This window comes from Camelus ferus, chromosome 4, assembly GCF_009834535.1.
Source record: "Camelus ferus isolate YT-003-E chromosome 4, BCGSAC_Cfer_1.0, whole genome shotgun sequence".
NCBI classification, from domain to species: Eukaryota; Metazoa; Chordata; class Mammalia; order Artiodactyla; family Camelidae; genus Camelus; species Camelus ferus.
In genome coordinates, this window is record NC_045699.1 from 45,575,888 (window position 1) to 45,601,205 (window position 25,318).

The 25,318-nt window shown below is 43.3% G+C and overlaps 2 protein-coding genes across 24 annotated transcripts in view; one reads left to right on the top strand and one right to left on the bottom strand.

Moving 5' to 3' along the window:
* Positions 1–7,517, top strand: part of TMOD1 (tropomodulin 1) — a 78,105-nt gene extending 70,588 nt beyond the window's left edge. For all 4 annotated transcript variants that reach the window (XM_032478041.1, XM_032478042.1, XM_006187781.3 and 1 more), the window contains one exon: positions 5,884–7,517. In XM_032478041.1, coding sequence (XP_032333932.1) covers positions 5,884–5,948 — 65 coding nt within the window. In that variant the 3' untranslated portion in view covers positions 5,949–7,517. The remainder of the gene's footprint in view (positions 1–5,883) is intronic.
* The window catches only part of TSTD2 (thiosulfate sulfurtransferase like domain containing 2), a 31,339-nt gene that overhangs the window by 1,277 nt on the left and 4,744 nt on the right, over positions 1–25,318 (bottom strand). For 3 of the 20 annotated variants that reach the window (XM_006187824.3, XM_032478039.1, XM_032478038.1), the window contains 8 exons: positions 21,767–22,080; positions 19,672–19,792; positions 15,441–15,566; positions 14,534–14,639; positions 11,262–11,380; positions 10,670–10,828; positions 9,968–10,106; positions 6,335–9,097 (listed from right to left, as the gene is read on the bottom strand). In XM_006187824.3, coding sequence (XP_006187886.2) covers positions 8,811–9,097; positions 9,968–10,106; positions 10,670–10,828; positions 11,262–11,380; positions 14,534–14,639; positions 15,441–15,566; positions 19,672–19,792; positions 21,767–22,080 — 1,371 coding nt within the window. In that variant the 3' untranslated portion in view covers positions 6,335–8,810. Of the gene's footprint in view, positions 1–589; positions 2,110–3,640; positions 3,986–6,334; positions 9,098–9,967; positions 10,107–10,669; positions 10,829–11,261; positions 11,381–14,533; positions 14,640–15,440; positions 15,567–19,671; positions 19,793–21,766; positions 22,081–25,318 lie in introns of those variants that run through there. The other 17 variants (XR_004319335.1, XR_004319329.1, XR_001366442.2 and 14 more) reach the window with 17 other exon arrangements.

Genomic DNA, 25,318 nt, shown 5'->3' on the forward strand with positions numbered 1-25,318 from the left:
AGAAAAAACAAAAACAGGAGTAGGTCTGTTAACCTAATTGATCATTACATTCAGCTGTGAGTATCCTAGAATCAAGGTGGGAGGAAGACAAAGCAGTTTACGTTATTCTTAGAAGAGAAGGAAGCATAATGGTTTTTTTTTAAAAGAAGAAATCTTCTTTCTGGGGTTGAATTATGAAATAACTATGTTTCCAAAGGACAGTGTCTTCAGTGAGTTTTTCATCAAATTCAAACCTGCTCTAAATATGTTTTTTGTTTGTTTGTTTGTAACACTCAGTAAAATGCAAGGAGCTTAATACTAAAGCATATCTCAGGGTTCAAGTATGTCACTTCCTGCTGATGAATCTGAGGCCAGGTGAATCCTCATTCTTCTAGGAAAGCCTAGAAGAATGGGGATGGGTGTGTAGGTGTGTGTGCACAAGGCAGGTACTCTCAGAACCTCTGTGTGGTTAACCGCAGAGCTACACATGCACACACACGCTTTAGATTGAGTTAGTTCAACAAACATCTGTCAAAGTCCTGGAGGGCCCTGGGTTGCAAGTATAGGTTCCTGCTCTTAAGGAATCATAGCCCAGAGGCTGCACACTCACTGCTTCCTCCAAGTGCCACTTTTTTCTAGAGCTGCTGGTCCAAAAAAGTCCATCCATCAAACAAACGACAACAAGAAGCCACACCATGTGTCCTGGTTTATCTGAAGTGTCCTTATTTGAAATAAAATGAAAGCAAACACAAACAAATAAGAATTATTTCTGTGTAACAGAGGTGATAGCCACACTGAATTGCTGAGTGAGCCCCTGCAATCTAGATTCTCAGCCTTGCTGTGATCTGGCTGCAGAACCAGCACTTAAAAGCCTGGAGATCTATTCTGATACCTAGTAACCTCACTTTTTTTGTTTCTTCTCCTAGCTTAGATTAAGTTTCTTTTGAGTCCCTCAGGGCTAATCCAGCTTTGGTCTCCCAGTGGCAAGATGATTTGGAGGACTTCTTTCTAGGGACAGAAGTTTCCAGATGACTAGAGATCAGGGGTGCTGTAGGGGACACCAGGAACAGCTGGAGGCTACATGAAATGGTCCTTGAGGACTCTCTGTCCTGAGAGTCTGTGATTCCAAAATCCAGCCCACTTCTTATCACCAGGGACTTGCTAAGGTTAAGCAGGAGCCCGGCGTGCCAGAGCTGGACGGGGCACCAGGCTTCTCACTCCCGTTCTGTTATGGAGGAGCTGAGGCCTGGGAGGGACTGCCTTTCCAGACGGTGGCTCAGTCAAGTCACACCCGTTGTTAGTTACATTGAGCACTTTGGGAGCATCTTTTGTGCACCCCGGACTGTGCGAAGTGATGTAAGGGTAGCAGAAAGCTAGCTCCCTGACTCAAGAAACTTACAGCCTTTTAGGGGAGAAAAGACTCAAAGATGTGCCCTCAAATTCAAGAATGCCTACAAACTATATCAAAGGGAGGAAATGATCTGTGAGGACGGAGACCGGTTAAGCCAAGCATCCTGGGGTGGGTGGGCCCTGAATCAGCCTTGAAAGGAAGAGATAGGTTGTACAGAAGGTCAGAGGGCATTCCTGGCGGGGGTGCTTGGCATGGGCAAAGACAAGGCGGTAGTATCTAGTATGCGGGATGGAAGAGACAAAGATCCAAAAGGACTGAGGAACTATTACACGGAGTTAGAGCTGGGAGGAAAAACAGGAGCTCACAGAGAAGGGAGGGAGGGCATTCCAGCAGCGGGGACAGCGTGGGCAAAGGCAGGACGACGGACAGGCATGTGGGCGTCTACGGGAGTGGGGCTGGGTAGGAGGGGGAGGCTGTGAGCCAGAGGCTTTTTAAATGCCAAGGAGTTTGGTGATGAAAGCAGGTGGGAAGTGGGACCATGGCAGTTTCCTGGACAAGAATGACAGGTGATTAAAATGGGCCTCTGGGTTACCCCCAGGGAACTGTGCAGCTGTTCTCTTGGGGTTTCCCACAGAAGAAATTAGAGCAGAACCGTCTAAGTGACTGCATACAACATCCAGAGTACTAGTTGAAGTAGGATTTCTAGCTTTAAAAGCAAATTTGTGCCCACCTGCTAATTTTTGTGACAGAAACGCTTCTGATAGTGCTTCAGCGTCCTCCTGCAAAAGAGAAATCCTGACTTTTTACCCCAGCACCATATTTTCATCCTGCCCTTGATGCTCTGATAAAGCAGGCAGGTTTCCATGTTTGCCAGCTGAGTATGTTTGTCACAAAAGCCTCCTGCCAGCCCCTGCCCAGCCTCCAGGGTTGTTCCAGTGACCGCTGCTGCAGGCCGGCAGCAGGAAGCAAGCTCTGTGTGGAGCAGAACGGGCTTCTCTGGTTTCCTCCTCACTCCAGCCCGCCTCTGTGCTGGTGCCTGGGCTTTGCCTGCCTGAGAGGCAGGTGGGCTCCTCCTTGGGAGACATTTAGTCTTCAAGGCTGTGGGTCAGCTAGTGCCTCTGCAGACAGATGGCCTGCCCAGGGCCATCCTGACAGGTGCGTCTTTGGTCCTTTCCACCCTGTGCACTGGGCTCTTAACAGAGAGTTCTGTGGGGGAGAGCAGGGCACCAGGGTGAGGGGGTGTCAGGGAGGAGACGAGGATCCCCATCTCTGTTTTCCCACAGTGATACCTCAGATGACTCCTGTTTCCACACTATAGCTGAGAGCCAGGCTGGTGCTCGGGTCCTGTAAACCTGCCACTGAAGCTCCCTCCACTTAATGAAATCTGAATGGCTGCCTCCAGGTTGAGACAGTGCTCTGTGTTGGGGTGGGGAGAGGAGGCAGGAACCTGTTTAAAAGCAGAAGACATCCCATCCTGGGAAAGTCACTCTTTTACTACGTTCTCAGAGTAGAGCTTTCTAACAGGCACCCCAGACACAGCACACACGCCCTAAATCAGTTTCATCATCTCCCCTGAACACCATCTTGGGAAAGGGCACTACTTTCCTCACGGTCATTCAGGCCAATCTTCAAATCTTCACCTCTCTCTATGCGCTGCCCCCAGCCCAGCCAGCCACCTCCTCACCATCCGTCTTGCTCTGCCTCTTGCCCAGCCCTCAGCCTGGCGTCCTGCAACACCCAGCGTCCTCCAGCTCCTCCAGGGCGGGCATCTCTCACAGCGCTCAACCCAAAGCTTGCCTCACCACTCTGCTTAGAACCCTTTCTGTATTCCCACTGCTGTCAGGTGAGACTCCTTGACATGGCTTATCAGTCCCTTAGTAATCATAGCAGATACTTGCATGGCGCTTCCTGTGTGCCAGGCACTGCGCTAAACACTTCAGCTGTACTCCTGTGATGTTCCCAGCGACTGGGTGAGGCAGGTGCCATTATTATCCTCATTCTACAGGAAGGAAACAGAGGCCTTGAGAAGTAGGTAAGGTTACCCACTGTCAGTGGGCAGAGTGGGACTGGAACCAGCAGCCTGGTCCCGGAAACTGTGCTGTCCTCCTCCTCTCCGGGCAAGGCCCTGTCAAACTCATCTCTTGACACCCCGACAAGCCATCTTCTTGCCATATTAGTACCAACTGGTCCAGGTAGCTTGAGTGCTTCCTAGTGACACAGGCAAAACCCTCCCTTCAGGGGCCTCCTAATGTTCTCAGTACTTTCCCACCATCCATCCCTTTATCATTTAAGATTCAGCCAGTACGTCACCTGCCATCCCCAGAAGATCTGACCGGTCACTGTGCCTCTCATGCTAGAGATTGACCAGGGTACTTGGGATATTTTATCAAACTTCATGTAGGTGTATCTTGGTCTCCTGTTAAGCTGTGTCGTTTATTTCTGGTCCTTGGCACATCGTAGCACTCAGTAAATGCTGTTGAATATAAAGGAATATAAAATGCTCCCCAGAGACAGAATGGAGGTGTAAAGCTTGGCGGGAAGTGGCGGAGGTCGCTCAAGGAGGATGGAGGTTGGTCCAGGTGACTCAAGATTCCTTCCGGCTCTGACAAGAAACCAGTCTGTGGTAGTTGCAATAAGCAACACGGCCGAGTTTGACTGAAAGTAAAAAGCAGGTTGGACTTGGAGGAGGATATTGGGAGACCTGGGTTCTGCTCCCATTTCTTTATTCACTGTGACTTGAGACAAGTTACTTCCCTCTCTCAGCCTCAATTTCCTTCATTATTAAAATGGGGAAAATTAGTGCCTGAGTTAAGTGGATGACTTTCCCTTCTCCCCATGCAGTCTCTGTAAAAGCCAATGTGGCGGGGGGTGGGGGGAGACCCTGGACAGTTGCAGCCCCACGTACATAATGAGGGCATGTAGGGGAGAAAACCACAGGATCCCTTTCTGTACCTCGAGCCACATGCTGGGGTCTCGGGTTCCAGTCCTGCCTCTGCCGCTCGCTCTCAGGGACCCTGGCTCCCTTCTCTTCTCCAGGGAAAAGGAGCTAATCTTGTAAGAACCAGATGCGATGTGGATATGGGAGGCCTACATAGGCAGGGGTGGATTGTACTGAGGCAGGCGCTGGACCGAGGCTCAAGATGAGTCACAAGCCTTGGTTCCGTCTGGTACCAGCTGAATTGCTTTGAGCAAGAAATGGACCCTCCCTGCCATACTTTCCTCATCCACAACATGGAAGCAGCAACACTGAGTCCAGAACTGCTGGAGCGGCTCCAGTGAGGGGTTGGGTGTAAATGGAGTTTAGTAATGCTGCACAGCTAATGTGGAGATGCTTCGAAGCCTGGCTCATGTAAACCCTCTGGTTGCTTCAGGCAAACCTCTTCTGCTCTCTGGGCTTTGGGTTTTGTTCCCCCACATCTTCTCTCAAGCTGTTGGACATTCTAATGGTCTCCAGGAATCTTCTTTCCAGGAGACTGCCCACTGGTTTGCATTAATTATTCTTTTGAGGTGGGTGGAGGGGAAGGTGAGGTGCTCAGGCAAAGCCTGAACTCTAAGCCCCAGACTGGGCTGCCCATGTACCCTGCGTCCCTCCCCGCCAGCTCTTAGCCACAACCAGAGTAACGCACCTTCCTGGCGGTTCTGCTTTGTATGCTCAGTGTCACAGATAAGTCCATTCAGTTCTTGTTGTAGCTCATAAACATGGATCTGAGGTCTACCTGCTCATCTCGAGAACTGGAAGGCATCTAAGTATAGACAGACTTTCTTCCTCTCACAGTAGCTTCCTGTCTCAGCCACACCAGCAACCCCCTTGACTGCCACCTACAGGCTCTCTGAATGAACTTTCTCTGTGGCTGATCTAGCTTGCTGCCTGGTTTTCATCTTCAGACACTATTTTGTTTTCAACTCTCCCTTATTACAACAAAGGGGACACCCCCACCCCTACCCCTGCCCAATGCTTCCCGCCAACCATCCCCAGCCATCCTGTGAGCTAATGACCCCAGCCTGCAACCCTCTGCCTAATGCTTTCCTCTTTACGACATTCAACTTTGTTATATGAACAGTGTTTGAGCTTATATTGTCTTGCCCCTGGGGAAACCATAGGTTAACCATAAGGGGATGCAGATAATGCAGGGTCATCTTCAGGGGGGACTCTGTTGTTTACACAGGCAGGCCAGGAGCTCTGAGAAAGAGCTGCAGGAAATGTTCCTAACAGGTTAAGACCCTAGTCTCATTAAGATCGGCTGAACTTAACTCTTATCTGAACCGGAATAAGGATCTTCAACTCCAGGGCCTCTCTACACAAAGGAAAACAGCAGAGTTGGATAAAGTGGGTCTTATTATACCTGTGTGGCCAGTGGTTTAGACATGATTTATGAACAAATCCACACCACTACAGACCCTCCTCAGTGAATGATCGCAAACTCTCCTTTAAAAACAAGACTTCAGACTTCGCTAACAAAGTTGGGGAGAAGCTTCCCAGTGCTCAGAGTCACACTGGTGGCTCCTGGTGCACAGGGAGAGCCGGCTCACGAGTCATCTCCATTCCTTTCCAGTGAGGAAGAGGAGGCTGGCCGACTTGACCGGGCCCATCATTCCCAAGTGCCGGAGTGGCGTCTAGTGTGTGCACGTGCCAACCACGCCTTTGAACTGGACGTGTTCTACTGATAAGCTGTGCTCTGCAGTGGAAGCCAGGAAGGCAGAACGCCGGCACAAAAACTGTTGTGGTTCAGTTCTTTATGCACTAAGGTTTTAGGTTAACTAGTGATTGCAGTTGAAATTTTTATAAACTGTGGTTAATGTGAAGTTTTTCTTTAGTCACAGAAGTTCAGTCTGATTGTTATTTAAAAACTAAGAAGCCCCCGAACCGGCAGATCTCACCGAAGACGATGTTAGAGCAGCAGTGACTTAGCCCCAGGAGCCCAGTTCTGGCGGCCTTGCTGTGTGGTATTTCAGGTGCATTTAACACGTGTAACACATGAACAAACAGCACCCTCTTCCACGTGGTTTGAAAGCCTTATAAAATATTTTATTACAAGTTTGATCTTAGCTCTTTAGCAAACACAACAGATCATCATTCTTTATTAACCCTCCTTTAAATTTTAAGAACCTCAAGATTAAAGTTGCCAAATTGATTACTGGATCAAGAATGCAATTTTTTTCCCTCAAGAAATAAAGACTGAAGCCACGAGCCCTGCCAGGAATCAAAAAACATATGAGATTCCTTATGCTGGATATGAGGAAATAACAGAAAAAGCCACTGGTGAGATTTTAAACTTTAAAAACTGATCCTTTTTTTTTTTTTAAACCAACTCCAGGTAACAAACATTTCCTTGAGTGTTCTTTATGAACATCTGGGATTAATTTACAATTAATACTGGAGTCAGAAAGAATGTTTTCTTTATCAAATGTCCAACCTTATGATGGATGTGACAACCTATGGCCAAATACTTGAAAACACCTTTCTCTATTGTACAGTGGGCCGATGCCTTATATGAAGTAAACACGAAAGACAGCTTTCTAGTACATCATGGCTTATGCTTACAGACGCCAACTACCTGTTGCATCGCTTCTTAGACAAGTCACTGCTAATCTCATGCCTGTAAATTAAGCCTCTAAAGGCCAATGGTGAAGAAAATCTAGATATTTAAGAATTAGGAAACCTGGCCAAAACATCCTAAGATGATTATTCTGAAAATGTAATTTTGGCATTTCTGCCGGATCCCTTTTTAACATCATGTGCATCTCTTAGGATCCAGCAAAAATGTTAAGCCACAATGCCCTTGTGCCTTTTAATATACCACAGTGCCAGTTAAAGTAGTATTTCTGTTGCTTGGGGATTTATTTTCATGAGTGATTCAGCAAATCTTATGATAAAGGACAGGCCAAAGAGCTGATGATCACAGACTAAGCTGCAGAGCACTGAGCAGAGAGAGAGGCTTTTAAAGAAAAAGGAAAAGTCTTGTACACTGAACTGTAATGATGTGGACAGTACAGGGTAACCAGAGGTGGAGCCAGGGCCTCACCACCACGAAGGAGTGTCTACTGAGGCTGCAGACGGGCCCGGGAGCGGCTCCGTGCTGCAGGAATGGCCAGCCCCACTCGGCTTCTCCTTGAAACACAATTGCAGCTGTATTCTGCATCACTGGAAACTGCAATATAATATTAAATCTGTTGGTCTATGAACGGCTGCGCACGTGTTTCTTGGGACTTGTGAGACAGGGACCCGGGCCTGACATTTTGGCCAGAAGGCTGGGGAACGACCACGACAGTGCTGAATAACCTCCCACAGAATGTCTGGTATCCTGAGGTGTTCATCTAAAAGCTACTACCCAAATGTCAGTGTCACCAAGCTAATGTGACTCTCTCAAAGAGAACACTTAAGAGCCTGAGTGTGGGTGCTGAAGCAGAAGCTACTATGGGGAAATCGCTCACAGAAATCAAATCAACAAAAATGAAGGCGGGGCCACATCTTTAAAACTATCTCCTCCATCAGATGAGCTGTTGATCTAGACCAGAGTTAGTAAGTTTTTTCTGTAAAGGGCCAGAGAATACAGATATACCTTGTTTTACTGCACTTTGAAGATACTGCAGTTTTTACAAATTGAAGGTTTGTTGCAACCCTTCTTTGTCAGATGGTAGCATTTTTTAGCAATAAAAAATTTTAATTAGGTTATGTACATTTTTTTAGATGTAATGCTACTGCACACTTAATAGGCTACAGTATAATGTAAGCATAACTTCTGTATGCGCTAGGAAACCAAAAAATTCCTGTGACTCCCTTCACCGCTGTGGTCTGGCATTGGACCCGCATCCTCTCTGAGGTACACCTGTAATACTGCAGGCTTTGCAGGCCATAACGCCTCTTGTGTGAATACTTAATCCTGCCATAGGTCTTGTGTAAATGAATGGGTGTGGCTCTTCCAATAAAACTTTTATTTACAAAAGGAGCTGTGCCAAATGCCGTAGTTTGCAGGTCCTGGCCTAGTGCTCTGAGACAGGCAGAGAAGAGAGGAGGGTAGGGGTGGGTGACGGACTGACCTATGTCACCTGGTTCTGAGGAGTTAGTCCACTTCCAGGGTCACAGCTTTCACATTTTTGCCATCAGAACCGACAGGTTTGCTAATTAAAAAAAAAAAAGAAAAGAAAAAAGACTCCTACCAGCCCTGCTGCTTGGCACGGAGAAGGCACGACCTGGTTACCATGCTCAAGGCGCTCTCCCTCAGCAGCTCTGGGATCCCACACAGCTCCCTTTTCTGTGTTCAAGCATCTTCTGAGTCTCAGGTAAGAGGTCAGCACCCAACTCCCCTTTCCCTCCTCCTCTGAAGGACAGGTGGCCAGCATAGAAACCAGCTGGCCATGGTGGCACTGGCAGCACTAAAGTTCTGTTTCTCTGCTCCTGCAGCCCTGCTGTTCTCCGGTATGTGGCTGTCCCAAACCTAGCTCTGAGAAGGCCTGGGGAAACACTGATGGGGACACTCACCTAAGAGTGGCCCCTCTCCACCAACACCCGGCCCGGGCCCCCGGGGAGCCGCTCCGGCTGCGAGAGCTCCCTGGGCACGCGCGGCCGGCGGGCTGTACACTCGCATTCCTCTTTAAAGCTGCTCTGGGCTGGGCTTGCAGCCTGTCTGCTCCCTTTGTCTTGACATGTGACACAACAAGCTGTGAATCCTTGTCCTCGGCAGGCGGGGCAGGTCAAGACAAGCTGGCGGCACTGGGGGGTTGAGCAGAGTTTATACTGGTCCCAGGGAGCCCCACAGTACGAACACTCTGGGAAAGAGAGAAAATCCTTGTTGTAGACACACTAGTGCACACATGCTCACACGTACCCGTGCGCGTGTAGACAGGCGCTTCTCCACTTCCTAAATGTAACTCTTAGCTCATCAGCAATTGATGTATCCTGTTGGGCCTGGGAAGGTTTCTAAACAGTCTGAGTCTCCTGTCTTCTAACAGACAAGGTTCCCCCACCCCCACTTTTTTCTTCTGGGAATTGTCTTCCTGATTGCAGCACTCACTGATCCATTTTTCTTTTTCCCATTTAGAAAACAGGTAGTAACATTTCTCTTTCATTAACTAGTTGAAGCTGGCCACCCACCCCATGTTCAATGGTCTTTTTCCTTTAGATCATCCCTTTTGAGCTGGGAAACAACAGGCCTAAATATAGATGATCCCACGTCTACATTCGGCTTCTGTGGTCCACACACTCTCAGGTACATCTACTACTACTGATCTGCCGCTTACATTCACAATCGAAGGAAGTGCTGCATTTAGTGAGCAGGTTACGAAAGTATGGAATTTTCTGTTCCAAATTCGCAGAACCTCTGACTTCTATCTACTGACTCCAGGATAAGATCCCAGATTTAGCCTATTAGTTCAACTCCTAGTAGGTAGACAGAGAGGTTATCCTTATTTTAAAGGATTTCCTGACTAGTAGACAAGCCAGATCCCAACCCAAGCCTCCTGATTCCTGGTTCAGGTTTCTGTCTCCCCACCACTGCATCTCCAACTCCACTGGGAAGTGGTAGCACTATGTATTCCCTTCCCTTGCTTTATTCAAGTAATCAGTACTGGCCTGCCTTCCAGAAGGTGAATACGTTGTGCCTGACCGTGAGTTCAGGGTCTGAGCCTCTGCTGACTTACCTGACACTACGTCACTGTTGTAGGATAAGGCATAACGCTCATCAAAAACAAATAACTTCCCTCTGTAAAAACCATCAGGAAACTCTTCCAGGTACTTGTGGATGCCACCCTTGAGCTGGAACACTTCTTTGCACACTCCCTAAGTGCAGAAACACAAGAGGAAATTTGAGGAGACAAGCAGAGACCAGTAAGAAGCTCCACAGAGGAGCGGCATTTGTGAGGAATGCCAAAATGGGGCTCCTGGCTGTCACTGCAGGACACTGAAAAATTGCTGACCGAGGGGGCAAGGAACCAACAGCCAGATCTTGCCTACTAGGAGGATGGATGATGACAGCAGTAGGGCCTCCACTCTCTAGATCCAGGGAAGCCCAACTATTTTTGCTGCCTGCTAAATATAGGAAGACACCTGTCAGGACATGTAATATTATTGAATTTGCTCTTCTCAGGATCAAGTAAAAGGATTAGGAAAAGGGAGATGTTAACTGATCTTTCCCTTTTGTACTTGATGAGTCTCTAAGACTGTCAAGTGCTCTTCACATCTTGAGATTTAAGAACTTCAGGTTTTATACTTAGAAACTCCCTGCTGGAACCATAGAAGGGGAAGATAAATCCCTGGCTGGCTGGGGGTGGGAAAGCTCCACACGCTGTTGGTGGAGCCTTCTTCACCTCCACGCATGCAGGGCCCTAAGGGTGGTGACTCACCTTGGCTTTGAGGTAGGCTGAACCCCGCTCACAACGGATACCCCCAGTGCAGTACATCAGCACCCTCTTCTCTTTGAAAAGTTCTAGATTTTTGTCAACGTAGCTAGGGAAATAACTGAATTTCCTGATGTCCGGGGCTAAGCAGCCCTGGAATCGTCCCTACAATACAGCAGCAGCAGAAGGAAAATCATCAGAAACATACCTGGTAGGAACAAAGGTTCTTTCTGTGTCAAACACCACCCCCCTCCCCTGCCTTGGCAAGGAAGCACTTGCTCACTGCTGCTTTCATCCCATACTCTGACCTTTCAACTTCAAGATCCAAAACTTAGAAACAAGGCTTGTGGGCTGTGGGTCACCTATCCAGAGACCTCAGAGGAAGATCCCTGACACACGTCAAGGGGAGGCATGTAAGAGCCAGAAAGTACCAAGGTGTCTTTAATTCATAATTTATTAGACTTTCTCGCCAGATTCTGGGTTCAGAGGCTTGGGTTTTCTCTGAAGCTGCTAGCAGTGGGTGGAGAGCCATGTGACTCAGCCACAGTGTCCCCTACAGAAACATGCTACCTGTGGGAACTCGATGGTTCGTACTTACTATTTTGCTTTCATAGAAGTTTCTACAGTCCAGTAGGACAGTATCACTTTGTTCTTGATTTGCCCAAGACAGAAACTTTTCTACTTCTTTATGAAATTCACCTGGGGATAAATGAATTCCTAAAACCAAACCAAACCAAAATTAGTTAAAACAAAACAAAACAAAAAACCCAATCACAACTGACCCAGCCCAATGACTTTCATGTTGCTTTGTTTCTCCCCACCCAAACCGTGTCTCTTCATAATTACAATTATGTCTGACAATAACACTATCTGATGATCATAATGAAAAAATTTAGTAATTCCATGTATCCTCACTCTCCCTCCTCAGGTGAGCACTGTGGAGACTTGGCTGTTTAGAAATAATTAGTCAAAGAATGCTGCATCCTCATACGTGGCCTAACCCAATAATAAAAGCCAGACAGTAGGGATATGAACTGTCACGTGGGTTTGCTGATCCACGTTACAGCCAGTGTTCTATTGCTCCTGTACACGGAGGAGCCTGGGCATACATATGCTTGACTGTAGGCTTTATAAACATCTATACCAAGGTCAAGCCCAAGCCTAAGGCTAAGAACCTTGGTGTAGGCAGGCGTGAGCATGAGGTTATGGAATAATGTTGGAATAAGTTTTTTAAAAATACAGAAAAGGGTAAGAAGAATGTGTCTAAGTTTGTGTGCATGAGTAAATGAGAGAATGGTGGGAGGGGTTGACAGCCGGAATGAAATGTGAGAGAGAAGAGGATGAAAGCTAGAAGAAGGAGAGAAAGGAGATGAAGATAAGTGGAATACAAGGAGACTAAAAGGAAAGAACCTGTCTGTGGGGCCCTACGCCTTCTCAACTCTCCAGGATAGAAATAGTCCTGTGTCTTTAGGGGTCCAGACATCCCAGGGATTGTGAGGAACTTTGGTGAATTTTGCAGTGGAGAGAACACACCTCACAGGTGGGGGCTCTGTTACTTCAGTCACCACTCGTGACAGAGCCTGACAGCACCAAAGAAGCCTCATTCCACTCACGGGTGAATCCCGACAACCACCTGAAACTGCTGGGAGCCAGATGGGGCCAGAGACCCAGAGCATGGCCAAGGGATCTGGATTCTTACCTGCCCAACCTAGGACTGCAGGGAGAATGTAACGAGGCCAGATTCTATATAGGTTACTGTCACATAATTCCATGCTCACCAAAACAGTGGGGTGGAAAGGGAGGTTCAAAACTGAGAGAAGCATGGACATCTGCTAAGACTTCTACTCACAGGGAGCCGCGGGGACGTGCCTGCTGCTGCTGTGACCGGGGCTGCTCTCCTGGCCTGTGGGGGCCTGAGCAGACAGTGACTCATATGGACGTGCTTAAATGAGGTGCCTTCAAACAACCTGGCTCAAATGAAAGCAGCATAGCCCTACCTGGAGCCCACCCTCCCCTGATGTCCAGAGCAATGTCCTGTAGCACCAAGAAGAGCTGCCTGTGGTCCTCCTGCCTCCTGCAAAGGTAGGGACACTAAGCAAACACGGCCCTCTGTGGCCCCTCTCTCCTCATACATGAGTCTCTTTTCCCAGATGCTTGTATCTTACTCTCATTTTCCTCTGGTTTAACTCTTAGCCACCTTTTAAATATTTACATATTAAAAAATGACACAGAGTCAGCCAGACCTTTGTGCTTCCTGATGAAAGAAGACAATACTACCTATGAAGTAGTCTTGAGGGAAGAAAGAAAGAAAGAAAAAAGGAAATCAAACCTGAACCTGATCAAGTCTCTAGATCTGAGCTGTCTATTAAAGTACCACCAGTCACATGCGGCTAACAGGCACTTCAAATGTGGCTTGAGATATGCTAGTAATGAGGGTGACATAGATACAGGATTTCAAGGACTTGAAATACAAAAAGAACCCCAAAACAAACAAAAACCCAGTAAAATATCTCATTAATAATATTTTACATTGAATATAAGGTGAAATAATATTTTGGCTATATCGCATTAAATAAAGCATATTACTGAAGTTAATTTCATTCGTTTCCTTTTGCTTTTTAAAATGTGGCTACTAGAAAATGTAAAATTCCATTGTGGCTCACGTGATATTCCTATTAGACAGCACTATTATAAATCTAACTGTAATTCATAGGAAACACAGAGGACAGAGGAACATCCCATGGAGATGCAATCAGCATTACCCTGATTGTGGGAAATGCTACAGGCAAAATGATCCAATTCCTTCAAAAAAACAAATTGAGGAGGGGGTGGGTATAGCTCAGTGGTAGTGCATAAGCTTAGCAGCATGAGGTCCTGGGTTCAATTCCCAGTACCTCCATTAAATATAAACAGATCCACCCCTCCCAAAAAAAAAAAAAAAAAAAAAAAAAAGAAAAAAATTGCAAGGGAAATAAAAGATGGAGGTGAATCTCTAGGTTAACAGGGACTTAAAGAGACAGTGATCAATCACAATGAGTGGGCCTCTCTTGAATCCTGATAGAAACAAATTTAAAAAATTATAACTGGCAATTTTAAGCACCGACTGGATATTTAATAATATTAAGGAATTTGTGTTAAAATGTTTTAGATATAATGCTTTTATAATTACTTACTTTTTCAAAATATCTTTTAGAGATATCTACTAAAATAGTTATGAATGAAATGACATGACACTGGGATTCCCTTCTAAATAATCCAGGATGGGGAAAGGGGACGAGTATAGATGAAAGCTGGCCATGAATCTGTAATTGCTGAAGGCTGGAGAGGTACTTGGGAGTTTACTGTCTTCTCTACTTTTTTTAATGTTTGAAAATTTTTATTGTAAAAAGTAAAACAAAAACAAAAACACCTGGTCAAACAAATCTTACAACCATCTATGTTAACCATGAGGGAGGGGGAGAGAGAACTTTCTACAGCACCTGCAAACAAACTGCTTTGGTGTTGAAAGCCACTTGCTTCTGTAGCGAAAAGCCTGGTTATTCAGTTGATGAACTACTTACAAGCAATAATTATACTCTCCCCAAATTGCTATCTTTGGAAAGAGAAAACAACTTCTTGCCAAACCATCACCAAGAAGAATAACTAAGCCAGGTCATTCTGAGCAGTGAGTCTTCAATCCCCAGAGCACCAAAGAGAAGAACCAATTTAAAGACTGAATGACCCAAGTGTAGCCACCCCACAGCCATTTTAAAGAGAGGACTTATCACAACTTTTACAGATCAGTGTGTCCAGTTTCACACTTGTCTCAACATATATTAAGATTCGTCCCTATGAAGAAAAACAAAATGTTTCTTCTAAAAGCAAGCATACCAGACTTCTTATAGGAGAGCTTATTAGGACTGATCCCCATGGGTACAATTTCTTCAAATACACCAACACGCAATTCTGGAAAACAGCAAGCTCCTCCTCTGCTGGTCTAGCCAATGAGAAACAAAACAGAATACAATCTCTCTCTCATCTCCAGGTATATTTATTAAGTTATCTAACTCCCTTTTCCCATTGAAACAGTTGTTCCTTATTTGAGGTTTCTTAATATTTCAGCTACCCTATTATTACAAAAGACATAAATCTTATATCTGGCACTTATTTGTTGCATATCTACCATGTGCAGAAGTGTTAACATTGAAAAGGTGTTTCTATAGCAATAAGGATTTAAAAGTGAAACACCACTGAGCAATTTCAACACATAAGATTACATCCCAGCTTTTGTTCTGGAGCCATGAGCTTTCTTTTCATATCAACAGTACTAACACTAGCAAGGTACTTCCCACCACCTCCATCACCTTTAATGCTCAAGCATAAAGTCACTCCAACAAAGCAGCTGCGCTGTGAGAGCAACAGCTCTGTTCCCCGTGTGGTGTGAAGTGCTGATCTGATGACATCAGGTTTACTAAATACTAGTGATCCCCTGAAATAGCCAGGTGTCTCTCAAGTGAGCAAACACAGCTACGTTTCAGGGTTTAGAGAGTGTAAACTGTAGTGTCCTTATCCCATAGAAAGGGAGCCTGAGGCCCAAGATCGCATAGCCACTTGGTAGACGAACTGAGACGAGCCTGCTCCTTCCACCACATGGCCTGGTAAGCTAGTGGGGACAGGGTGTTCCATCCGGCACTGCCTACTTCTTTCTCTACATGGACCCTCTTCATAACCGAGAACAGGAAGAGGCACTGAAGCAGAAGCAATGGCTCTAGATCCATTTTATTTTCAATTTTCTTACCTTAAAATCGTCCTTACACAGGTAATTCTTAAACAACGGGCAAGAAAGCATGACTTCCACATAGAGCCTGGTGGCCAATTTGCTTCCACCCACGGTCCCATTGATTCCTTCTGTAGCAATCCGAACCTGAGACAAGATGACGAGAGAAAGGGAATGCAGTCTGTTCTTAGCTTGGTTCAAGTCTTCCCAGGGCAGAGCAGGCCCATATGTGTCAATGAGTTTAACAAGAAAAGCAGTGTTACCACACAAAGATACTGTAGTTCTCTAAAATGGCACTGCCCACAGTTCAGACAAGGTACTCAGTTAACATCTGCTGAACGAGAGAGTGAAATGACTAAAACAAGCAGAAAGGCCCATTTTCTCTGGAGCTCTAGCTGTCCAGTGGCTAAAGCTTAACCTAAATCGAGGTCAGCAGATTAAGAATCAAGATTCAGCTTTGCCACTTACTTGCCAAGTGGTCTTGAGAAAACTAATTCTCTTCTCTGAATCTCAATTTCCTCATCTTGATAAAACAGAGGTAAAAAAGAACCAACAATGAGAAACACTGCTGAGGCGCTATTATCCAAGTCCTACCGCACAGAGCGCATCTAAGGGCTGGGAATGCACGTGAGGACATCTCTGCAGTGTTCGGGGGGGAAGCCCACCACTGCAGACCCACGCACTGGAATACAAATTCCAGGAGTCTGTGTCTGTTTTGTTCACTGTTGCATAATCAGTGCTGAGAGTAGTAATTGCAACATAGTAGGCATTTAATACCTGTTTGTTGAACAAATGAAGGTGTATCCAAATCTGAGGCTTTTTGCCTTCTCAAACCCTCTACTCTCCTTGAAATGCTTCACTGGTAAGGGACATTAAAGCCTGGGTTAAGGCCACTGCCTTAAGAGGCAGTGTTCCAGGGGGCCTGTTACTTCTTCTGGTACTACAGAATCCTTCAGATAAGTTTAAAGATAGATCACCTTTAGACAGAGCTGAACTTTCTAGAGAAAAGTTCTAGACAAAAAGATGCTTACCAGTGCATTAGAATTTGAAAAATTTTAAAGACTCCCCCTTTATTAGGGCCTAGAGAAGATACTTCATTTGTTGCCTCACTTGATTCAGTTCTTTAGGACATGGACATAAATGGGATTTATTTCACAGGCCAGGGCCGACTCAGTAGTGGTGGCTGTCCGGAGCTCCAGGATGAGCATTCTGAATCACATCAGGCTCCTTGAGAAAGAGGAGTGCAGTCTAGTGAAGCCTGTTCTGGGCTAGGAGAGGAAAGCAGGAGGCACATGCCATCTCTGCTGTACAGGGTACTGTACCTATTACCGACTTGTATTTTTTTTTAAGGGACAACATAGAAAAATAGAGCTGACCCAGTATAATGGTTAGGAAATTTACCCTAAAACTGTCTCTGACTGGGGCAAATATGATGGAGAGGTACATACGTCTGTATAACTGTCTTTTGGGTAGTCCAGAAGATTCTTTCCTATGTTATTTTAATCTCAGAACCCAAACAAAAGACAAGCACACCCACTCCCTAAATAGCTGGGGCAGAGCAATCTCTAAACTCATGCACTAGACTTTCAATTCCTGTTCATGGATGCTTCAGTTGAATCGTTTAAAGTAGCTCCTGGGTGAGGAAAGCCTTAGACCTCAGAGACAAAGATGGACACTTAGGATTTAGTGAGCACCTACTATGAGACAGGAGCTTTACATTATAATCCTGAAAGGTAGGTATCACAATTCCCATTTGACAGAAAAGGAAACAGAAGCTAAGTGAAATCAAGTAACTTGCCCGAGGGCACAGAGTTGGTAGGTGGTAGATCTGGGATTCCAGACCAGATCTTATTGGGTCTAAATCTTGTCATTTTTCCTTTCCAAAGCCTCTAACACATCCCCTCAAATTTCTTGAGGCAGTAAGCAATTTATAGAAAAGGGATCAGAGCTCCTTTCCACAATTCTAGAATTTTCAAGTTCTCCTCTTTCCCTAAGTGCCAGTATTCTGCCAAATCTACCAACACAAAACTTGAAAACTTGGCATGTATGGCAGCAGCCTTAGAATTCAGAGCTAAGATCCAGGCAGGTGCTGCCACCTTGTGGGTAGAGACCCTCACTACTAGTTCATCTCTTGGGCTGGGCCAAGAATAAAAATCTGCCCCAAACCAAGAGACTGATTTTCCTAGTTTTGTATGCTTAGGTTTACCTGTGAGAATATCCATTTTTCAAGGTGTTCTCTAAACAGAGACAATAAGAAATGTATATAGACCAGAAATGTTTACTAATTTTTTTTTTACAATGCACCAGCAATTATGCTAGGAATTGGGGCTATATTGGTTAAAAAATATATAGTTTTTGCCCTTTTGAAGCTTACAGACTGGTGAAGGTCACAAATATTAAGATAAAAGTTGCAAACTGACAAGTGCTATGAAAAATAACTGTATGATGCAATGAAAGAATATATTTTAAAAAATTTAAAGGTCAGGAAAGATGTTTTTGAGGGAGTGTCATCAAAATTGAGAACTGAAAATTGAGTGAAAATTAAACAAGAGAAACACAGTGGGTGTGGGAGAGTTCTTTAAAGAGACTTTTCTTGTAAAAAGGCCCAAAGGCACAAAAAGAACTTTGTGGGCTCCAAGAAACTGAAAGACTGTCTTGCTGGAGTGTAACGAGTAGAGAGTGGTATCAGATAAGCGAGAAAGGCGGAAGGGTCCGTATCATGCAGGAACCTAAGGGCACATTTTGGGTTTTGCTCTAAATGTACTGGATTGCCACTGAAAGACTGTGAGAATGGAGGGGGATGGTTTCATTTACCTTTTAAGATCACTCTGGCTACTGTGTGGAGAATGATTAAATGCGGGCAAGGATGGAAGAAGGGAGAGTAGTCTGGAAGCTAGTGAAATAAACTAGTTAAGAGAGGATGAGGCTTGATCTGAAGTGGGGGACAGAAGTTGAACAGAGACGAGAGACAGTTTAGAGGTAGAAATGACACAACTTGGTAATGAACTGGATGAGGCAAATGAAGCTTTCAGTCACTATCCATAAGAAAACATGAGTATGAAAAATACACTGACTGAGCGAATGACTGCCTCAGGAAACTAAAACCTGGGGCACGTGTGGGAAAGATTAGGCATAAGACAGTGTAGTATCATGACCAGAGGGGATCTCAGAGGGAATCTAGTTCACTTCCTTTTGATTCAAATTTGTAAAATATATAATATACACATAAGTGTATGTACATATATACTATATATAAAATCATCAAAGATATTTTTTAAAAAACAAGAAAATTAAAACCATCCACAATACTATCATGTAGAGATAATCATGACTAACATTTTGATAGTCACTAACATTTTGATATGCTCCATCTTTTTACACAGACACTGGTGGTTTTGTTACAAACCCATACTCATTCTTTCATTCAACATTCTCTAAACATTTACTGTCTGCTATGTACTAAGCCCTGTTCTAGCACTGACAATACATCAATTAAGACAAAGTTCCTGTCCCCATGAAGCTTATATTCTACAAGGGAGACAGACTATAACAATTTAAACAAAGATTATACTCTCCAATAGTAGTAAACTCTGAAATTCTTTGAGCAGAGGGTAGAGAAAGTGATCAAGTTTGGAAAGAGAACTACACTTCAGATTAGAATTCTGAGGAGGTAACATCTGAGGAGAGATCTGAAGTGAGGAATGAGCCATGTGAGGATCTAGGGAAAAAGCATTCAAGGAAAGGAAATAGCAAAGGTCAACACCACAAAATGGTAAAAGATGCTGACATGTTCTAGGAAAATTAAGAAGCAACTGGAAGTCACACCTACATGTGTACTTCTGTAAAATGTCTTTCCAGTTAATATATTAAGACCATTTCCCTGTGTAAGGGGTCAGCAAATTGTGCCTGCTTTTGCTTACAGTTTTACTGGAACATGGCCATACCCATTCTTTTACATACTGTCTATGGCAGTTTTCATGTTACAACACCATGTACTTTTTGTGCAAAGCCTAAAATTTTACTGTATGGCTCTTTAAGAAAAAGTTTGCTGACCCCTGGTCTATGCCATTAAGTATTCTTTAAAAATATCATGTTAATAGCTACTTTAGTATTCTACTTCAATGCCTAGCAGGATTTCGCTAATTTCTAAGAACCCAACAGCAAATCCTTTTTGTAACAAGCACAGCCTCTGCAATCCAAGTTGGAGGCAAGATGAGCCCAGTGAAGGATGGGGTGTGGGAGAAGCTGTCACCTTGCCTGTGAGGTGCAGGAGCTGACACAGAGCTGTCTGCCAGGCACAGATCCGGTCAGGATCCTCCAGGTCACAGTAGCAGTAATAAAGCAGCACCTCCCCTTCATCGCTGCCCTGGCCACTATAAAACAGAAAACCACAGGGAAAGAGCATCTGAGTCTCTGGCATAAGGAGGCCACAATTCATAAAAGATATCCAGGCACATCAGAAGGAAGGCTTAATGGAGCAGCTCATGCCTGCCTGTGCCCCCAGCTATCATTCTTCTCCTGAAATGAGAAGCAACTGCCGTCTGTATTTGCTCTAAAGAAGACAATAACTGCACTGAACTTCTTCCTTTATAAAAAGTGAGTTTACTTGATTCCTCATTTAATTGTCACATCCATGGGACAGGATATGACCTTTTCCACACGACAGCTGGAAATGAGTCCATTCTGGCTTTTCCTGTAAGACAAGGCAGTATCTGTTTGGAATCTCTCTCTGTACAAAAAATTTTCACTTCCATTTTTTCATGTAACCCTCTTACCATCAGACAGATTATCATTATCCCCATTTTATAGCTGAGTAAACTGGGGCCAATTCACCTCAGGTGAGACAGCTACAAAGTGACAGGACTCAAACACCAATCTTCTGACACTAGAACCCATACTCTTTCTACTGCACTCTGCTGACTTTAACTAGTCATGGGACCTGGGTGGGTATCCGATCATCCCTGAGCCTTCATTTCCTCATCTGTAAAACCGGAGGACTAAAATAAACTGCATTTCTCAAAATGTGCTCTGAAGCTGTTCTATGAAATCACATGTTCAAGAAATCCAAAGAAAACACCTCCCTCCGAGAGTCGCAGTAAAAGCCCTTCATCTATTGAAGGCTCACCCTGAGCAGTCCTACAATAAAGAACGTTTTAGCCTAGTCCTTCCCAAACTTACTTGTCTTTAGTACCTTTTTTCAGTACCTGATAGCATCCTCCAGAGCTAGTGTTGTACAGAACGTATTTTAGAGAATGATCTAATAGATGATAATTAAGGTCCCATCCAGCTCTGGAATCTGTGACTCTCCCATCAGTGCCTTCTGCAGATTTCAGGGCCTAGTCTCCTCTGAAACCTTCTTGTCTGTTTTAGAGCCTATCTGTTTTCCTTTCTCTAAATTCCTGTAACAAATTATTGTCTGAACCATACAATTTTAAGTGATAATTACATAGCCTGTCTCATACCATTTGCTAAATGTTTCATGTATCCTTTTCTTTGTTGTTCTAACTAGAAAGCAGGGCCATGCAGAAACGAAGCGACCACATTTGTATAGCACTTCATAGTTCACGAGCGCTCTTACCATCATCATTTTGCATCATTCATATGGCAATAATGCAGGTATGCAGAGCAGACGTTATTATTCCAGTTTCAGAGGCGAGGATATATAGGTACAGAGAATTTTAGTGACTAGCTCAAGTCTGACTCCAAGTTTAATTCTCTTTCTCACTTTCTCTTCTTTCTGATCAACAAGGGAACTTGGCCTAATACTAGTGTCAAAAGTTTATCAAATTTGGGCATATTCTATTCACCAAATAGTTCTGGAATTGCTTAAAATCAGAAATCTGTCCTCTAGAATTATGTAATATTATGATTTAGTGAGTTTTTCAAAGGCAGATCTAAATTTCTAATCCTGTGCCTCAGGTCTAAAAGTTAACACCCTTTCTAACGCATACTCAGCTCAGGAAACCATATTTGGTAACAAAAACCCCTTTTTAAGTTCTGACATTATTCAGGGTAGAGGAATTATTAACATTTCTGGGCCTTCCAATTTCTCTGTAGAAGATAATAACAGAAAATAATATAATTTTCTATTCTTTACCTCTCCCTCGAGAAGAGAAGATGTAGGATGGCTTCCAAGAAGCCTAGCGAACACTGCCAGCTGTGTGGGTATGTGCTACCGCCTAGCTGTGTCTTCTATTACACACAGAACATGTTTATCGGCCTAGCTTAGGTGGTAAGAAATTCTGTACCTTAAGGATTTGCCATTTTAGTAGATGGGTGGTGGTATCCGACTGTGACTAGAAAACTATTTTAAAAATTGAACAAAAGACAGTGAGTGAAATTCTTACCTTATCAGCTCATCAGGGCTAAAGCAGCTTGTATCAGGAAGCCAAGCAGACACTTCATGGTTGTGAGTAAGGTCCTCTTTTAGAGGGTTCCTTTTGTCTGCAGACTTAAGACTCTTTGAGGTGCTCAATGTTACAGCCAGCTGCTTTAAAACAGAAGCAGTCTCATGGCAAATCTCATCAGCATGCTGTGTTGCCACATGTCTATGGATGCTGGTCTGGCTCATGAACAGCTGCTGACAGCATTTCCACCATTTCTCTTTACATTCAAAAGGAGGTGCTGGAACTTCTTTAGTTTTGACAAAAAGGGCAAATGCCTGCAATTACATTATAAATATGTCACTGTTAAATAACCTTAGGTTTAAAGCTAATGAAAGTCTCAGTGAAATCCCTTATCTTCCCATGGGAGTTTATAGTGTTATGTCCTACTATTCTATAGAAGAACTTCCTGAGAGAGTGAGAGTTTTATTAATAAGCTTTATACTTCAATTTTAAAAATTTTAGGGACTGTTCTTAAGAAAAGGATTTGAATTTTAGGCAAATATTAGTAAAACACTACAAATAACTTTATCAGTCATTTCCAAAAAAGAAATGGTCAAGGAAGTTATGGAGTATACTTACTATGGAATATATTAAGCAGCCAGTTTTAAATTACATGGAAAAATATTTGATATAATGTTAAATGAAAACAACTGGATAAAATTTGCTTATACAATGTAATCTCAACTACATTAAAACGTACACTGAAAAAGACCGGAAAGAAATGTACCAAAATGTTCTGATTCGGTTTTTGGATGATAACTTTACTGTTACTACAAAAAGGATTTAGGCTTATTGTTAAAAAAAAAAAATTTAAACAGAAGAGAAAATTATGGACGCATCATAATTTTTTTAACCAATTCTCAACTAATGAGCTTTTTTCTTTCCAATATTTGCAGTTATAAGCAATGGTGAATGAGCATTCCATGCATACATCTTTCTATATTTCTTTAACTATCTACTTAGAATAAATATTTAGAAGAAAATTTTAGAGGTGAAGAAGCATAAAATTTTAAACTGTGATAAGTAGTGATTACCTGAAAAATTGTACCAATTCATACACTCACCAACAATGCATGAGGGTTCCATTTTATCCACAGCATTAAGTTGTATCAGTATTTAAATTTTTATAGTCAATATTTTTAATACTGACCCAACTAAATGGCAAAAGAAATATCCTGTTTTTACTTGCATATCTTTGACTAGTAGTAAGGTTGAGTATTTTTTCACATTGATTCTATGTTCTTTTTTAACTTGCTTGTTCCCATCTGTTGCCTATTATTCTATTGTAGCATTTACATTTTCTTACTGATTTGTAAGTGGTTTCAGTGACCTTTTGTTGAGTAGTTATCCAGATTTGTTTCCCAGCTTGTCATTTGTTTTTCAACTTTGTTTATGGTGTTTTTTGATGTATAAATGGAAGTTAAATGGGATCTATGATTATCAGCCTCTCAGAGTATGTTCCCTCCTGGTCTAATGGGAAGGAAGGTATTTTTATAAATATATATATACATTTTAAACAATTTTCTTAGTGCATCTGAAGACTATTGTAAAGCATCCAAAATTGGGCTCTCTGAAGAATAACAGTTTTAAATATGGAGCATCACTTTTGGATCTTCCTTAATCTGTACACAACCGGATCTGGACTATCTCAGATTGAAGCAGGATGGGGTTGCCTGAAATTACACTGGAGGACATTTTTTTTTTTGCCTCTCCTGCAGTTAATCCTTCTGTATAGGCCAAAAAAAAAAAAAGGAAAAAAAGGAAAAAAGAAAGAGACAGAGAGAGGGAGAGATGGCATGTATGCCAACTTAAGTGCTTCTCTGTATTAAACTTAGAACTTCAAATCTTGTCCTCTAACTGCTGGTACTCAGAAGGAAAACACTTTTTATAAGTAACAGGCTGAGTATTACACAGGTTATTTCAATTGACAATTACTGTATAGCAATAGTTACTATGGTTATTAGTTCATACATAAATGTAAATGTATGCATCCAAGGCCTCATTATCATTGAGGTCTTAAAAATTTATGGTCTTTAAAGAAATACTATATAAAATCTGATTTTTTTCCCTTCTTTCCACCTTTCTTCCTTTGTCAAAAAGCCATCAGGCAGGCCTGAGGGAGATGGGAGGCTCAGTGTGCATGTGGCCTGCCACAGGTCTTGTAGGGCATCATCAATAAGGCATTGAGGACCCAGCAGCAGTTGAAGTCCATGTAGGGTCTGTTCAAGAAGAGAGAAGCAGGCCAGAGCCAAGAAGGTGGGTGATGCCTATTTGGGGAAAGCAGGCTCTGGTAAGGGAGGCAACTTGGCAGGGTGGGAAGACTGCATACAGGGGAATAATAAGCAAATAAGTAAATATACTGGGACTAAAGGGAGCTAGGTTTTCCACCAAACTTCACCAAATACGGGACTTATAAATACGAAAAGCAGACAGTTAAAATAAACCTTGTGATGTTGGAGTGGAACTGAAGACATTGGTATGAACTCATCTGATTTGTATTGATATAAAAGTAAATTTAAAAGTGTATGTATGATACATACAGGTGTGTATTCATCTATATATATTCCTAGCTCTGTCCACTAGAGGTCCTGGGAAAAGCAACACCTTAGCAGCAATGAGATCACTGAGCCCCCAGGTTTTGGTTTTCGACAATTCTCCATTAAGAAAGAACCAGGGCTCCTTGAAGAAATGTCTGACTCCAGCAATGGGATGGGGAAAATACAAGATGACCCTGAAACATCCTGTTGAGTCAGAAAGTAAGGAAATGCTCAAAGAATGATGCAGGCAAGTCACAAAGACACAGAGAGATACTAGCTTGAAGGGGCTCCCAGACAAATGTGTGATAATCTCAGCATCAAAGTAAATGATAACAGGTTATAACCCATTGAGTAGATGGAATTCTTAAGGACACACTGATACAAATAAATTGGGAGGAAAGAAAGCTCTTCCTTACAGAAAAATTCCAAGTAAGAAATCTAGGAGCAATGAAGCAATTAGAAAATTACCATTTTAGGGGGAGGGTATAGCTCAGTGGTAGAGCACATGCTTAGCATGCACAAGTCCTGGGTTCAATCCCCAGTAACTCCATTTAAAAAAAAAAAAAAACTAAATCCCTCCTCCATCAAAAAATGAAATAAAAATAAAGTTTAAAAAAAATTACCATTTAGCAACCATCACATTAATAATTCAGCAAAGTAATGTCAATGGATCTAAAACTAGTAGATGAAACTTGGTTGAGGAATAGGACATTTACATAGTCTCAAAGCTTCCCCACACCAAATACTGATTAATTGAAAGGGAAAAAAGGGTAATTTTATAGCAAAGAAATCTGATAGACACTTCTTTAATCAACTAACCAAAATTAACATCACCAGTAATAGGATAAATTGGCACTGTGAACGCTCTGACAGAAAGTGGCCAGATGAACACAGCCTCCCTTGTGGGGCAGGCAGTCTTGTTAACAAAAGCGTAACTTGAATCTAATCATAAGGAAACATAGGTGAAAATCAAACT